Below are 16,598 nucleotides of genomic sequence, written 5' to 3' on the forward strand. Positions count from 1 at the left end.
TGTTCTTCAATCGGGGAGAAAAGGCTTCTAGAAAGGGGGGAAAATGCATGACTTGATGCAGAATTGTAAACCCCCGGCACCGGCGGTTTGGCACAGAAGATTAGTATCTGAAGATTAATTAAGCAGATGTCGCCATGAATATTTCAACTTTTGAGTAACCTGATATTGGACTGCGGGGTGATGTAATATGCACAGGGATCAGTAAATAATCCAGAGAGCACGTGCAAAATGGTCTCTCTCTGGTTGGATCAATTTCATGCTCATCTTGAGGCAGGGCGTGTGTGGACTGTGGAGAACAATCCATTCAAAGGACATCAGGACCGGTGTGTGTGTGTGTGTGTGTGTGTGTGTGTGTGTGTGTGTGTGTGTGTGTGTGTGTGTGTGTGTGTGTGTGTGTGTGTGTGTGTGTGTGTTTGTGAATGTACATACTGTGGAGATAAACCCATTCAGAAAGCATCACGATAGATTGAATGCCCTCCAAAAGGTGACCTCCCCAAGATAAGCCAAAGACTCATAATTGTGTCATTGTGTTATACCACTTTGTACTGAATAATGAATGTATCACTAACATTCATGAAATTCAGCATCATCTGTACAAACATTAATGGTTTCAGCCACATGGAAAATGAGATGGAGTGATGTGTGATACTGCTGCAGAATCAGAATGCAACACAGTAATGTCCGTTCTAGGGTTAGGTTAGGTTTAGGCTTCGGTTAAGGTTAGGGTTAGGTTTAGGCTTAGGATTAGGGTTTAGGTTAGGGTTAGGTTAGCTAGGTTAGGCTTGGGGTTAGGTTAGGGTTAGATCAAAGCAAAATATGACCAGTCTACTACACATCCCATATCTGCACCCTCTACTTGTTTCACTGTGGGGGTCACAGAGAACGATTCCTTGCACGGTACAGAGCTCCATGTACATACAGTGCAGGCGACCAAAATCACCTCAACATGCAACATTCAAACATTGTATCATCATGACACCTTTTCTGCAGTGTCGCCAGAATAGTTGAGGCTCTTTGCCCCTGTTGCTACCCTAGACCCAAGAGGATGTCACCTTCTTACCCTAACCCTTTGAGCCTTGCCCCTCTCAACCCTTCTTCTGGGCTGTAATGCCAGGCATCCAGCTCTGTCAGCAGGGTAACCCTATCTACCTCTTTGCCTGTGTGTGTGTGTGTGCGTGTGTGTGCGTGTGTGTACACTGCACTGCGGTGGGTACACTGTAGCTGCATGACCAAACCCCCTAGAGTCGATGTCCACGTCCTCACTGAAATCGAATTAGCATAATAAAAAAATCCCCATAAAAAGTTTAAGCCAAATATATTTTTTGCATTTGACGCGTCTCAATCCACCACATCCGCCGATGTCGCACTTCCGTATATGCGGTGAAAAGCGACAGAGCTAGAGCGGTGTTCGTCAGACCATGAGACGTCTCGAAAATCGTCTGTAGCGTCCGAACAGTTTGGCCTACAAACCACTATGACCCCTCTATGGAAAGAGATGTCTTGGGACGCGTCTGAAGTCGGCAAGGTGAAACTCTCACAAACATGTACATTGTTGATTTGCTCTGATGCCCACAGGCCTCAGAAGACACATCTGAAGGTCCCCCTTTACCAGTAGAAAAAATATATGAAAGTATATATGGAGACTGTATACTTCCAAAAATAAGGGGTTAAATACATGGAGAAACTTCCTTTAGATCTTTTGGGAGTCTATCTGTTGTTCCATTTAGTGAATCTGTTATTCAATGCGTGTGTATGGGCTAATAGCAGTACGGCCACATTTTTCATCAAACAATTGTATTTGAGGCATTTTCTATACTTCAATTCAAAATCAAATAGCTAAATGATCCTTGGTACGACCTTCTTAAAACAATTCCATGTAGCTTAGTAAACCCCCGCCCCACCCAATCTCCCTCCTAGATTAGACAGGGTTTAGACTGTAATGGGTTAACTCTAACAAGTCCTGCAGTATTTTTAGTGTCTGTAATTACCCACGTCTCAGTATGCCCCCCACACACCTCTCCCCAGAAACCTCTGACCCCATCCTCCGAAATATAACTGGAACCTGGGATCAGACAGTTAACGTGACGTCTGTTTCTAAACACCATAGTAAATCTACAGCAAGACTTCACCCCTATCTTCCAGCCAGATAACTCTGCTCAATGCAAAAAAAAATGTATATATGTATATTTAACCATTATTTAACTAGGCAAGTCAGTTAAGAACAAATTCCTCTTTACAATGACGGCCTACATGGAGTTGAAACTAGGCCTAGTTCTCATTCGATCTTCCAGACAAGACCAGACTGCCTCTGGAGAATGCCCAGCCCAGAAGGGGATGTGTTGTTTCTGCCCACTGAACAGCTGGGTGCCTGGGGCAGACTGGGAGGACAGACAGGGTGAAGATGTTAATGAAAAGGTGGATGGGTGGGTGGTGGGTTGTGTACCGTCCCTTGTTGCCCAGCCATGCATCCATCACTCCCTCCCTACATCCATCCATCCATCCGTCCCTCTATCAGTGGAACTCCACTCCCCACATCTCCACATGCGCCCTCGATGAAAGAGCCGCGACAGGCACCACCACACCACCCTCTCCACATGCAACATGCAGCAGCAGGCCACTTGGCACTAACATAAGCTGTCGTGTCTCCCTGAGGCCGGAGTGTGCCAGGCGACAGCTGCATGGATCAGGCCCTGGGCCCCGTGCCCCGCCTGCCTATTGGCCCCCTGTTGGACCTCACTGGTTGGCCCTGGCTGGTCTCCGAGGTCCGGGGCTACGGGGGACCACTCTGTACTTCTCAATAGGAGCATTGTTCTGGGGAGTGCTGGATAAGCCCCCATATCAGAGAGCTAGAGGAGTCATGGTAGAGTGGGTACATGGTGTGTTAACAGTTGGAAGAGAGAGTGGAGACTGGTACTGTGGATCAGATGAGCTTGATATATTGGTTGTGTGTGGGTCCATGGGTCCATGTCAACCAACATTGAACCTACTGCTGACTCACAAACGTTGGGAAAGGAATGCAATTGTTACCTCGAATGTCAAATCAAATCAAGTTTTATTGGTCGCATGCACATATTTAGCAGATGTTACTGCGGGTGTAGCGAAATATTTGTGTTCCTAGCTCCAACAGTAATATCTAACAATACAAATCTAAAAAGGAAAATAATTGAATGAAGAAATAGAGAAATTTTACAAATACAGTACCAGTCCAAAGTTTGGACACACCTACTCATTCAAGTGTTTTTCTTTATTTTTACTATTTCTACATCGTACAATAATGGTTAAGACATCAAAACTATGAAGTAACACATATGTAATCATGTAGTAAACAAAAAAGTGTTGAACAAATCAAAATGTATTTTATAATATAAAATTCTTGAAAGTAGCTACCCTATGCCTTGATGACAGCTTTGCACACTCTTGGCATTCTCTTAAACAGCTTCACCTGGAATGATTTTCCAACAGTCTCGAAGGAGTTCCCACATATGCTGAGCACTTGTTGGCTGCTTTTCATTCACTCTGCAGTCCAACTCATCCCAAACCATCTCAATTGGGTTGAGGTCGGGTGATTGTGGAGGCCGGGTCACCTGATGCAGAACTCCATCAGTTTCCTTCTTCATCAAATAGCCCTTACACAGCCTGGAGGTGTGTTGGATCATTGTCCTGTTGAAAAACAAATGATAGTCCCACTAAGCGCAAACCAGATGGGATGGCGTATCGCTGCAGAATGCTGTGGTAGCCATGCTGGTAAAGTTTGCCTTGAATTCTAAATAAATTACTGACAGTGTCACCAGATAAGCACCCCCACACCATCACACCTCCTCCATGCTTCAAGGTGGGAACCACACATGTGGAGATCATCCGTTCACCTACTCCGCGTCTCACAAAAACACGGCGGTTGGAACCAAAAATCTCAAATTTGGACTCATCAGACCAAAGGACAGATTTCTACTGGTCTAATGTCCATTGCTCGTGTTTTCTGGCCCAAACAAGTCTCTTCTTATTATTGGTGTCCTTTAGTAGTGGTTTCTTTGCAGCAATTCGACCATGAAGGCCTGATTCACGCAGTCTCTTCTGAACAGTTGATGTTGAGATGTGTCTTTTACTTGAACTCCGTGAAGCATTTATTTGGGCTGCAATCTGAGGCTGGTAACTCTAATGAACTTATCCTCTGCAGCAGATGTAACTCTGGGTCTTTCTTTCCTGTGAGAGCTAGTTTCATCATAGCGCTTGATGGTTTTTGCGACTTCAATTAAAGAAAAGTTAAAAGTTCTTTACATTTTCCGCATTGACTGACCTCCATGTCTTAAAGTAATGATGGACTGTCATTTCTCTTTGCTTATTTGAGCTCTACTTGCTAAAATATGGACTTGGTCTTTTACCAAATAGGGCTGTCTTCTGTATACCACCCCTACCTTGTCACAACACAACTGATTGGGTCAAACGCATTAAGAAGGAAAGAAATTCCACAAATTAACTTTTAACAAGGCACATCTGTTAGTTGAAATGCATTCCAGGTTACTAGCTCATGAAGCTGGTTGAGAGAATGCCAAGAGTGTGCAAAGCTGTCATCAAGGCATGGGGTGGCTACTTTAACTAGAAATATATTTTGATTTGTTAATCACATTTTTGCTTACTACATGATTCCATATGTGTTATTTCATATAGTTGATGTCTTCACTATTATCCTACAATGTAGAAAATAGTAAAAAATAAAGAAAAACCCTTGAATGAGAAGGTGTATCCAAACTTTTGACTGGTACTGTATATAAACAGTATATATACTGTGATAGGATGTATAGACAATATGGACAATATATGGCTATAATATGTAGTATATCTGTATAGTATATAGTTTGTACAGAAACAGTTAAATAGTACAGGCCTTGACTAGAATACAGTATGTAAACATTATTAAAGTGACCAGTGTTTCGTGACTATGTACTTAGGGCAGACGCCTCGCAGGTGCACAGTTGAATAACTGGCTGGTAGCCGGCTAGTTAGGGCAGGGTACTGGTACTGGGCGGAGGCCGGCTAGTGGTGACTAAGTCTGTTGGCCTTGAGATAGAAGACGTTTTTCCCAGCTTTTTATGCACCTGTACTGACCTCGCCTTCTGGATGGTAGCGGGTTGAAGAGGCTCGGGTGACTTAGGTATTTGAGGAACGTCCTGTGACACCGGGTACTACATCCACCTGGAGGGCAGGCAGTGAGCCCCCGATGATGCCCACCACCCTCAAATATGTTGAAAAGCAAGCTGAAGTTAAATAAATATTCAGTAACTCTTTGGGAGATGAGAATGAAAGTGAATACCTACGGTATATTACGTTAAATTGTTCAAACGAACACATGCCTACTGCTAAGGTGTCGAACACACAGATGTGCCTGAAGTTAAGCACAACAACAGATAAATAAAGCCAACCCGTGGCCTTGTGGTTACGTCAGAGCAGCAGGCAGCTGTCAAAAATGATTGTATGTATTGATGAAAGTGAGTGTTGCATGTGGTTGAAGGGTCGTTCCGTGAAATGAGTGCCTTTTGAGTCCCTTCGATATTTTAAGTACAAATATTGAATTTTAAAAGCCTGTTATATTAAATGAAGTGCCCTTTATTATTGACCACATGGAAAATTAGTGCCAAAATGCTGCATTGTGAAGTCTCTTATCATAGTGTAAAAGCAGGTGAGCTGGTCAAACTCTTTTTGGCCGTTTTCTGGTGTTTTGTGGTGGAAAACTGAGCGTGTCAAGCATAACACGTCAACCCTGTTACGCATAGATAAAACAGGCTAGAAATGTTTCAACAATATAGATGCTTTAAGATGAAGTAGTCAACCCTGTTACCGTGAAAACTGTTGCTTTATTTTTCACTTAATAGGCACTTACTATAGTATTTTTGAAATGGGAAAACATGTTTTCTATTAAGTTGAACATGTGCTCTTTATGACAGAAAACTAAAATTCACCAAGGTACTGTACACTACTCAAAAGGCACCTAATTGGTGGAACGACCCTGCAGTTATTACGTAATGCCGCCTTCACGTGCTAGTCGGAACTAGGAAACTCAGAAATGTCAGACTTGCTCACTAGTTGCAGTTATACATGTGCCACGTTCAACCAATTAGCAACTAGCAAGTGAACATGGCATAAGTGACGTTGCCTCCTCACTTTTGACCCCATGGTCTGTGTTTTTGCAGAGTGCACCATCAGTGTGCTAGGGATGGGTAGTTGAGTTGGGCAAAACATTAGTAAGTACTGCATAAGCCTTTTCCGAGCCAGGACAGTGTTGGGCATAGGATCTAAGCAATTTCTCTGCAACGTAATTAGTGTTTACCCTTATGTGCATAAACACTCTCGGGATTTGAACTTGCAACCTTTTGGTCTGGAGTGCATTAATGTGTCAGCAGTGCCACCAGATGGTTATTTGTTACAATGAACATATATGTACACAGTAAAAAAAAAAAAGAGTACGGTTACGATATAGTGTTGTTCCCTGGTGTACAAAAACGTCAAAGGTACACTGAGGTACACATAGGAACTCGCATGGTACTGGTCAGTACCTTGAAGGGTACAGTATATGTGCGGATAATCTAGTGTAATGGTAAATTTATTTACCCAATATATTAAATATAAAACTGTGTTTGTAACCATGTGGGAAGTGGGAATGTACCACTTGTGAAGTCGTAAATACCAGTTGGAGTCATTCATGTGGTTTGAAATTGTTGGGAAATGCCAATTGGCTAATTACCAACAAGCTGCATCAACCATACAATAAAAGTACAGCTATCATGCTTGTAAACCAAGTATAGAGTTCAAAAACCATATTAATAGATTGGTTTTATAAATAATGTTTTGTTGTTACATTCAACTGCCGAAAATGCTGTTATCGACGTCATTTTCTTAGTGGCTGATGTCAGAGATCAGCATGTGGGAGAAGTTGGAGCTCAGGGATGATAGACTGTGTTTCCCACTAGTAATTACCAGTTGGAGGGCCGTTCAAGAGGCTTTTTCCCAGTTGTATGTGGTAAATTCCCGCTTCCCACCTGGTTACGAATGCAGCATTAGGTACAATCATTACTGCACATTGAAATGTATGTGGAGGCAATGTGCTGACGGAGTCTCATTAGTAAATTTGGGGCCATGGTCTAAAATATGTTGTATTTGTACCAACCGTCAGTAGATGAAGGTTGAGCACCTGTTTTGACATTGTCAGTGCTGCAGTTTTTGTAAGAACTTGTGACAATTAAGAGCTGCACTGTTAAGATGTTGTTGTGCATTATTCAGTAGCTTAATGCCAGCTACATAACAGGAAGGTAATGTTTAAAGTTCAATAACTTACTGTCAACTAGTTACAAGTGGGTTATTGTAAAATGCACAGTAATTTACTGTAGCTAATCCTTCACACTAACTGACCTGACGGTCTGGTAGGGAGGTGAATGTTATAATTACATGCAGACTAGCTATAAATGAAATATTGTATGGCTTTTTGGAATAACCTGCACTTATGACAGCATTTAGAAATGCTACAGAACTGACAGTATACAAGCTTAATGTTTATGAACAGAGCACATTAAATAGGATGACATTCCTGCTTACGGAAGACCGAAAACAGCTTGCTGAAAGCCACACTTCAAATAAAGCACAGCTGGTTACAGTATGCTGCCAATCTGCAACTGATGTGCATGTTGTCAACAGAAGAGTCAGTGAAGGCACAGCAGGTTACAGGCAACATTTTGCAAGTAAGTTACTGTGACTTTAACATAAATTAGAGACAAAGAGTTTATAGTTAATAATTGACCAATTCACAGAGCAGCTCATTATTGACACATTCAGAACAGAGGGTGTCAGAGTGTGTTGCTTGCATCGGCATAACCATGAAATACTTCAACACTTCCACTGACGGTTAGCACAAATACACATATATGTGACCACACCCCAAAATATTAAAATGTAACCCACCTGTACATTGCCCCCACCTATGAAAGCGATGATTATACCTTATATTCAAAATATTGGGTAAAAAAATATCCCATTATAGCTACAAGGTACCAAACTGTACAATATGAGTTCATATGTGTACCTGTGAAGTGTACCTTTGACATTGTTGTACCCCAGGGAACAGCACTGTAGTATACCCTAACCATACGCTTATTGTTCGATAGTGTGATAATACATGTTCCAAGAAACATTGACGCAACCAAGAGGTTGAGAGTGCGTCAATCCCCAAAGAATTGATGTATACTCTACTTCAAGTGCCCTCGAGCATGGCCAGTTTTATGTTGGTGGTGATAATTGGACAATTATTTACTTGATTCTTGGCCGTTTTTAGCAAAGTGCAGAAATGCATATGTGGCTATATCCCTGTCACACTCACAGATCTTGTGGTGTATAACTGCACCGTAGCAGGACATCTTGGGTTGCTATAGCAACCACCAAGTTATGAGTTCAAATCCCAATTTAAGGCTGATTCACAGTAAGGATCTCCTAAAAAACATCCTTGGAGATGTACCTGTAACAAACTGGGAATTAGACAAAACCTGCTTGAGGACCATGACTGTTAAAATGTAATTAATGTAAATGATGCCTTTCAAAGTAAAATATTCTAAATTACATTTGACACCTGGGTTTTCAAATGTTGTCCCATGTGTAGTGTCATGCACATGTTGAAATTGTGCATCCTCGTGTTGTCACATTTTTGTCACGTTAAGTTCACATGAGATAATGTTCTCACATACTGTATTGTCACTTGTAGTTTTATGTCATGACATGTTGCTTCACATGTTGTCACATGTTATCCCATTAACTTCACATTAAATCACGTGTTCATAAGAGAAGGTACACCTTTATGTCCTCCTGTATGGCCAGCTCAAGACCGCTGTCCCAACACTTTTTACCAAGATACATTTTAATTGACCTAGAATAAATTCCTCAGGTTCTGTTGCAATTCGTATGCTTCTTTTCAAATTAGAATGTTTTTACAATTAGTATGGTTCGCACAACGATTCAGGGTAAGCTTGTTTTTACATTCCTACGTTTTACTGTGGAGTTTTCCAGTGTGGGTGTATGCCATGTAACTGGGGGTGATTTATCCTTTCACGCTGTGTATTGGGCCAAGAGCACGGCTCTGGTTGCTGCAGGGGCGAACCTGACACCCAGGCCACCGTGAGTTACTACAGGTGTGTCACTAAACCTAACCTCTCAACAGGGACACAGAAACATCCCGACTCCCAAATGCACTGTACAAAAATAAGTCTTCTGAGAAAGTTAGCTGGAGTAATATGCTCTTTCTTGTCTTATTGGTGGGTGGGAGCCATTATTTTCCCTCTGTCTCAATATCCCAGAATGAACACCATGTTAGTTTACTTAAATGCTACTTTTTTATCCTAGGTTACAGTTCTGCTTGCTGGGGTAAATTATTCTGTAATGTATCCTTATCCCTTCACATATTCACCTGCATGTTTCCTCACATGCCAGCAGAGGGAGCAATTGTCTTGACTTCATTCTCTACCATGGGCAACTGAGAGGACTGCGTAATGTGGGTTGATGGGTTTAGCTCAATGTATCATTTTAGCAATTGACCATCTTTGGTTAGTGCCAAAGGCTCCATTTGTGGACTGCAAAACCATTTTTTTAAAAACGTTTGGGAGTCTAAACCCTATGCCCTACTGAAGGTTATGGTCTGTGAATATGAGATACTATGAGATCCCATAGATCAGGAGAGTAGAAGCTTAGTGTTCTTCTAATAGGTTTTTTAAAGGAGATTAGTGTTAAAGACCCCCTACTTGATGTCCCACTGATACATCCCTTATCACTTAGCATCACTGCACCACTCTCCAAAGTTGTATCAAGACAAAAGTACAAACACGCCTAGATTATCCTATTACAGTTTTTTCGCTTTGGTACTATTTTCACAAGTACGTGGTAAAACCCATAGTACAAAACTCAAAACAGATTGTCATAAACGCACTTTTTTCTCTCTCACAACTTTAAGCACATTTTCAATTGACTAAGTACAACAAAATCACACAGTAACTTTTTGACCAAACCTAATCACCGTTTCGTCCAGAAATACCTTTCATGTAAAGTAATTGTCTTTGACAATGCAATGCTCACAATACTTCTCATATTATTCTCTTCTCATTTGTTTAAATACATTTGACCATCACTTAATCCAACAACGCTTAGTGGTTAAAATCACTTAACCGTTTGGTAAACCTAGAGATTTTAAGCTGGTTTGTCTACCTTATATGTATTCAGAAATAAAATGTATGTTTGTAAAGTATAAACATCTAAATTACATGTATGATACATGATAACTATACATAATGACTAGTCATTATTGCTTATTGATTTCACAGAGTGGTAACCACAATGGTCACCATATAAAAGGATGTGTGTGAACACTTGCAATTTCTTTCAACATGGAGCAGATAGACAGCAAGGGAGAGGAAGAAATCAAAGAGCTCATGGACAAGGGGCCCATCAGAGAGGTGGGAATGGGCCCGTCAAAGAGGTGGGCATGGGTCCTGTCAAAGAGGTGGACATCAGAGAGAGGGAGGCAAACGGCAGGGAACTGTTGTGTCTAATTAAGTCCGGGCCATCGTCGTTGACCATGTGGTAAACAGAGGCCTTACCATGGCAGAAGCTGCCAGATTAGTTCACCCCAATCAGAAAAGATCAACTGTCAATTCGATCATGAGAACTACCAAGAAAACCGGTAAGTCTGCAGGATATGCACTATGCTTTACCTTTACATTTACAGTAAATGACATATTTCAATTTATGTAAATTCACAAAACATGTTACAGTATTCCATATGTCATTCCGTGGCCGTGTGCTGACCGACCAGCAGGAGTGGGCAGTGGTGGAAATGGTGAGGGCCAGGAATGACATACGGCTGTCCGAAATAAAGCAGGCCATTGAGGAGAACGATGACACCTTTGCTAATGTGGCATCCACCAGCCTTTACCAACAATCGCCCGCCTTTCAAATACGCACCACGTATCTATGGAACACATTTACCTGGTACCTTTTGAGAAACAATGACTGGGTGAAACAACTGCGGGCCGAGTATGTTCAGGTACAGAACTATATACTGTGTTACTGTTACTGTTAATACACATGCTATTTCTCAATATCATACTGGAACTATACTGTAAAAAGAACTAATCAAATATATTTTTAAAGGGTGTTGGTGCTTGATGCTGCTGTGAACCATTACAAGTATATCTTTGTAGATGAAGCAGGCATCAACCTGGCCAAAGCTCAGCACAGTGAGCGGAACCTCATCGGCCAACGGGCGACTGTCCAAGTGCCTGAACAACGTGCGGGAAACATTTCAATGTGCGCAGATGTCTTACTTGGCCATTACTTGGATGCTACAACGCTGCTCACCTCATTGTGTTTCTCAGTTAAATTGAGCAGATCTGTCAAGGTGAAGGGGTCACCTATGTCATTGTGTGGGACAATGTCAGGTTCCAACATGCAGAAGTGGCCCAGGCATGGTTTCGGGCCCATCCCCGATTCGTGACCCTACCGTAAACCTTTCCCCATACTCTACTTTCCTCAACCCTATTGAGGGTCTTTTTCAGCATGGTTGAAGGTGTATGATCGCCATTCCCAGGAGCATGCCAAAAGGTTTTTCCCGTGGTGCATGAAGAATGAGGACATTCACTGTGATGTGGATGAGAGTTTAAGGCCAAATACATCAAGACAGGCGTGATGCAAATTAACTTTTAGCACGCATTGTTTTATTTTATTTTAATTTGTTTCATTTCATTTCTTACATTTTAATTCAGAACGTACACCTATATTGCAATTAAACTCAGCAAAAAAAGAAATGTCCCTTTTTCAGGACCCTGTCTTTCAAAGATAATTTTTAAAAATCCAAATAACTTCACAGATCTTCATTGTAAAGGGTTTAAACACTGTTCCCATGCCTGTTCAATGAACCATAAACAATTAACATGCACCTGTGGAACAGTCGTTAAGACACTAACAGCTTACAGACGGTAGGCAATTAAGGTCACAGTTATGAAAATGTAGGACACTTGTAACGGTCGTCGTGGTGGATGGACCAAGGCGCAGCGGGTTGAGTGCTCATATTCACTTTATTTGAACACTATTGAACAAAACAAAAAAAACAAACGAACGAACGACAAACAGCCTTGCATGCAACACACAGCTATGCAACGAACAACCTCCCACAAAAACCCATGAAAAACAAACTCCTAATTATAGGACCTTCAATCAGAGGCAACGATAACCAGCTGCCTCCAATTGAAGGTCCAACCCCAAATAACTAAACATAGAACTACAATAGACTAGACAGAACATAGAAAATACCTAACATAGAACATAGACTAACAAAACCCCGGACCACATAAACCAAACACCCCTCTACCTAAATACATAGCCCAAACCACATAAAACAAACACCCCCTGCCACGTCCTGACCAAACTACAATAACAAATAACCCCTATACTGGTCAGGACGTGACAACACTAAAGAAGCCTTTCTACTGACTCTGAAAAACACCAAAAGAAAGATGCCCAGGGTCCCTGCTCATCTGCGTGAACGTGCCTTAGGCATGCTGCAAGGAGGCATCAGGACTGCAGATGTGGCCAGGGCAATAAATTGCAATCTCCGTACTGTGAGACGCCTAAGACAGAGCTACAGGGAGACGGGACGGACAGCTCATCGTCTTCGCAGTGGCAGACCACGTGTAACAACACCTGCACAGGATCGGTACATCCGAACATCACACCTGCAGGACAGGTAAAGGATGGCAACAACAACTGACTGAGTTACACTAGGAACGCACAATCCCTCCATCAGTGCTCAGACTGTCCGCAATAGGCTGAGAGAGGCTGGACTGAGGGCTTGTAGGCCTGTTGTAAGGCAGGTCTTCACCAGACATCACCGGCAACAATGTCGCCTATGGGCACAAACCCACCGTCGATGGACCAGACAGGACTGGCAAAAAGTGCTCTTCACTGACGAATTGCGGTTGTGTCTCACCAGGGGGGATGGTCGGATTCGCGTTCATCGTCGAAGGAATGAGCATTACACCGAGGCCTGTACTCTGGAGCGGGATCGATTTGGAGGTGGAGGGTCCGTCATGGTCTGGCGAGGTGTGTCACAGCATCATCGGTCTGAGCTTGTTGTCATTGCAGGCAATCGAAATGCAGTGCGTTACAGGGAAGACATCCTCCTCCCTCATGTGACACCCTTCCTGCAGGCTCATCCTGTCATGACCCTCCAGCATGACAATGCCACCAGCCATACTGCTCGTTTTGTGCGTGATTCCCTGCAAGACAGGAATGTCAGTGTTCTGCCATGGCCAGCGAAGAGCCCGGATCTCAATCCCATTGAGCACGTCTGGGACCTGTTGGATCGGAGGGTGAGATCTAGGGCCATTCCCCCCCAGAAATGTCTGGGAACTTGCAGGTGCCTTGGTGGAAGAGTAGGGTAACATCTCACAGCAAGAACTGGCAAATCTGGTGCAGTCCACAAGGAGGAGATGCACTGCAGTACTTAATGCAGCTGGTGGCCACACCAGATACTGACTGTTACTTTTGATTTTGACCCCCCCTTTGTTCAGGGACACATTATTCCATTTCTGTTAGTCACATGTCTGTGGAACTTATTCAGTTTATGTCTCAGTTGTTGAATCTTGTTATGTTCATACAAATATTTAAACATGTTAAGTTTGCTGAAAATAAACGCAGTTGACAGTGAAAGGACATTTCTTTTTTTGCTGAGTTTATATCTGAAAAATAACATGTTTTTTGCATGAATGATTGTAGAGGATGTCGTCATTGATCACACCTTTGATTACACATTGGATAGATATTTTGGAAATTATAGGTTTTCTGTCAGTCTTGTTGTGTTTTGCCTAATGTGAACTGTAATGCACTGTAGCATATTTGACTTTTAGCACTTATAAGGGCGATTTCAACCATATCTGCATTGTTTGTTATTGGCTAACTAGTAGTTAAAACGACAAAATGTTGAAGATATCATTATGTTGTGCTTTGGTGATGAAACCAATGTTCTCATTACATTTCACAAACTATTATTTTGAATCAGTGTTTGTGGTGAGAGATTTTTACAATCCAAATGAATGCACAACGACAGGTTTTTAATGAAAGACTGACTGCGTTACAAGTGTGAGCGGTTTGACGTTTTGTACTAAGAGTTGTGAAAATGTACCACATACTTGTGAAAGTAGTACCAAAGTGATAAAAAAAAAATCATAAAGGTGTGTGTGTGTGTGTGTGTGTGTGTGTGTGTGTGTGTGTGTGTGTGTGTGTGTGTGTGTGTGTGTGTGTGTGTGTGTGTGTGTGTGTGTGTGTGTGTGTGTGTGTGTGTGCATGTATCTGAGCATGCTGTGCATTTGTGCCATTCGGTAATGCTCCCTCCTGCTTAGTGGTGCTCCTGTGACAGAGTGCCACATTGCCAGAGTGGCTGGGCGGGATTTGGCTTGGTAAGCGTGTTTATGTTGGAGGGGAGTATCAGGCTTCATTAGATATCCCAGTCCAGCACTGCCTTCGCTAAAAAACCGTTGGGGCTTTTATTTATCATCCACTGATTGGATGGACAAGAGCCTGTCTCCAGAAATCACTATAATCCTCTTAGATAAAACAAACCCCTCATCCAATCCTCCGCTTCGATCCCCCCTCGCTCCCTCCCTCCTCCTCTCTACTTTCCCTCCATCCCCCCCTCCCTTCCTCTCACTCTCCTATTCCCAACTCGGGTGGGGAGTTTTAATCCAACTAGGTTACGCCCTAAATTTGATGACAGAGTAGGCAGCTTCGGAATGCCGACAAATCAATGGCTGCTGCATGCCTCCCTCCCATCATTTTTCTGTGGGTTATTTTCATCTCGTCGTTGTCAGTGTGACGGCACGTCTGTCTGGTCTGTGCATAACCTGTTCATCTGCTCTGGTATTCCAGAGACCAGGAAGGGATCCTTCACCGCCAGGATGCAGAGAGGAACTACAGTATCTAGATCTTGTGAATGACCACCATGCAACTTCTGATGAATACCTCTTAGAGTGTCGTCTTCATGGTTGATCGACGGGTCACAGTGATCTAAATAGTGCCTCTTCGTTGTGTCATGTTGGAGTGTTTTGAGCTTCTCAACTTCTAACACTAGAAGGCAACACTTCTAACACCAACAGGAGAATGCTGTAGTGCTTCAGGATTGGAAAAAGGAGAGGTTGGCCTGTGGTTTTGAGAGAATGAGAAGATAACGAGAAAGCCTTGGGGGATGACAGAATCCCAACTGCGGGTATTTACGGACTCAGAGGAGGACAGTATTCCGGTTCACATATTCACCACAATCAAAAATGACGTCATGGGGCTTCCACTTCCTTTAGCCGACATGAGAACACTTTCTCCCACAGACTCATTGGGATGTTCCTCGACACTTTCCTGAGGCTTGCTGATCCTGAGGTGTGTTGTCGTTGTTTTGTTGTGTGCTGACTGAGACATTGGAGAGGAGCCATAGATAACACCCGTACAGATGTCTTCCTCAGGCGACACAGTGGGCCCAGGCAGGATGGGACTACTACCCAGGGCCGACACAGTGGACCCAGGCAGGATAGAACTAGGACCCAGGGCTGACACAGTGGACCCAGGCAGGATGAAACTAGGACCCAGGGCTGACACAGTGGACCCTTACAGGATGGGACTAGGACCCAGGGCCGAGTCAGGTGGAGTAACGAGCAGGCTGGGACCCAGAGGGACTCCAGCGGGGCTGAGGCTGGGCCTGTGGATCCTGTGTTTCAGCTGGTTCTGCTTCACTGCTCACGCTCAGATGAAGATACCACCTGAGACGTGAGTAGCCCCTTAGTGCTATCATGTAGTACTGCTCACCTCCAACAGTCTCTCCTTTAAAGTTACTATTCATACAGGCTACTGAGGCTTTGTGTGTCAGCTACACCTCAGACGTAGAGGCACAAGGGGGCTAAATCTATCACTTAGTGCAGTGGTATTCTTACTGTACTATCTCAAATATATAATTCCCTGTTGGTCCAGCACTGTGTGATCTGTAGCAATCCTCCAGTTGCCCTTTGATGTTGATGAGTCTCCACAGTTTTATCAGCAGCTTGTCACCCTGAGATTCAAGTGACTGACTTTTACAGTACGCTTCTAACAAATGTAATTGATGCAGTTGGAAAAATTTTGAGGAGCACATTTTCTGACCAGCCGAATCCAGCCATTTATAGTAGAGGGACAAAAGTGTCTGCTAAAATGCATATAAGGAGGAGGATTTCTAGGTTGAACCTCTATTCCAATACGGTCTGTCTGACTGACGGGCTGGTTATTGTTGTTTATCTGCAGTCAGCTGCTGTTCGGTTTGTTTCAAGGCCTGATTACACATTGACCCTGATTCCTCTCTCCGCTGCCTCCGCTTCACTCCCTCCGCTATAATTGAACCCCATCCAACTGTCACCAAAATCACAGCACCTAAAAAGGTCCCATGAGCCAGGGAGATTAATCACGCTCAAGTCCCACACTCTGCACTCTGCTGTCAGCCCGTCTGGCCCTGTGTTCACATTCATCTCTCATCCCACCATATTAGGGGACAGTGCCAGCGGTCA

The 16,598-nt window shown here is 43.2% G+C and overlaps 1 protein-coding gene across 1 annotated transcript in view; it reads left to right on the forward strand.

Annotated features, from left to right (window-relative positions):
• The first annotated feature begins 14,765 nt into the window (after positions 1–14,765).
• Positions 14,766–16,598, forward strand: part of LOC106561009 (voltage-dependent calcium channel subunit alpha-2/delta-4) — a 72,821-nt gene continuing 70,988 nt past the window's right edge. The window contains exon 1 of the mRNA XM_082957190.1: positions 14,766–15,831. Coding sequence (XP_082813316.1) covers positions 15,518–15,831 — 314 coding nt within the window. The 5' untranslated portion in view covers positions 14,766–15,517. The remainder of the gene's footprint in view (positions 15,832–16,598) is intronic.

Source organism: Salmo salar, chromosome 10, assembly GCF_965601325.2.
Source record: "Salmo salar chromosome 10, fSalSal1, whole genome shotgun sequence".
In the NCBI taxonomy this organism is placed as follows: domain Eukaryota; kingdom Metazoa; phylum Chordata; class Actinopteri; order Salmoniformes; family Salmonidae; genus Salmo; species Salmo salar.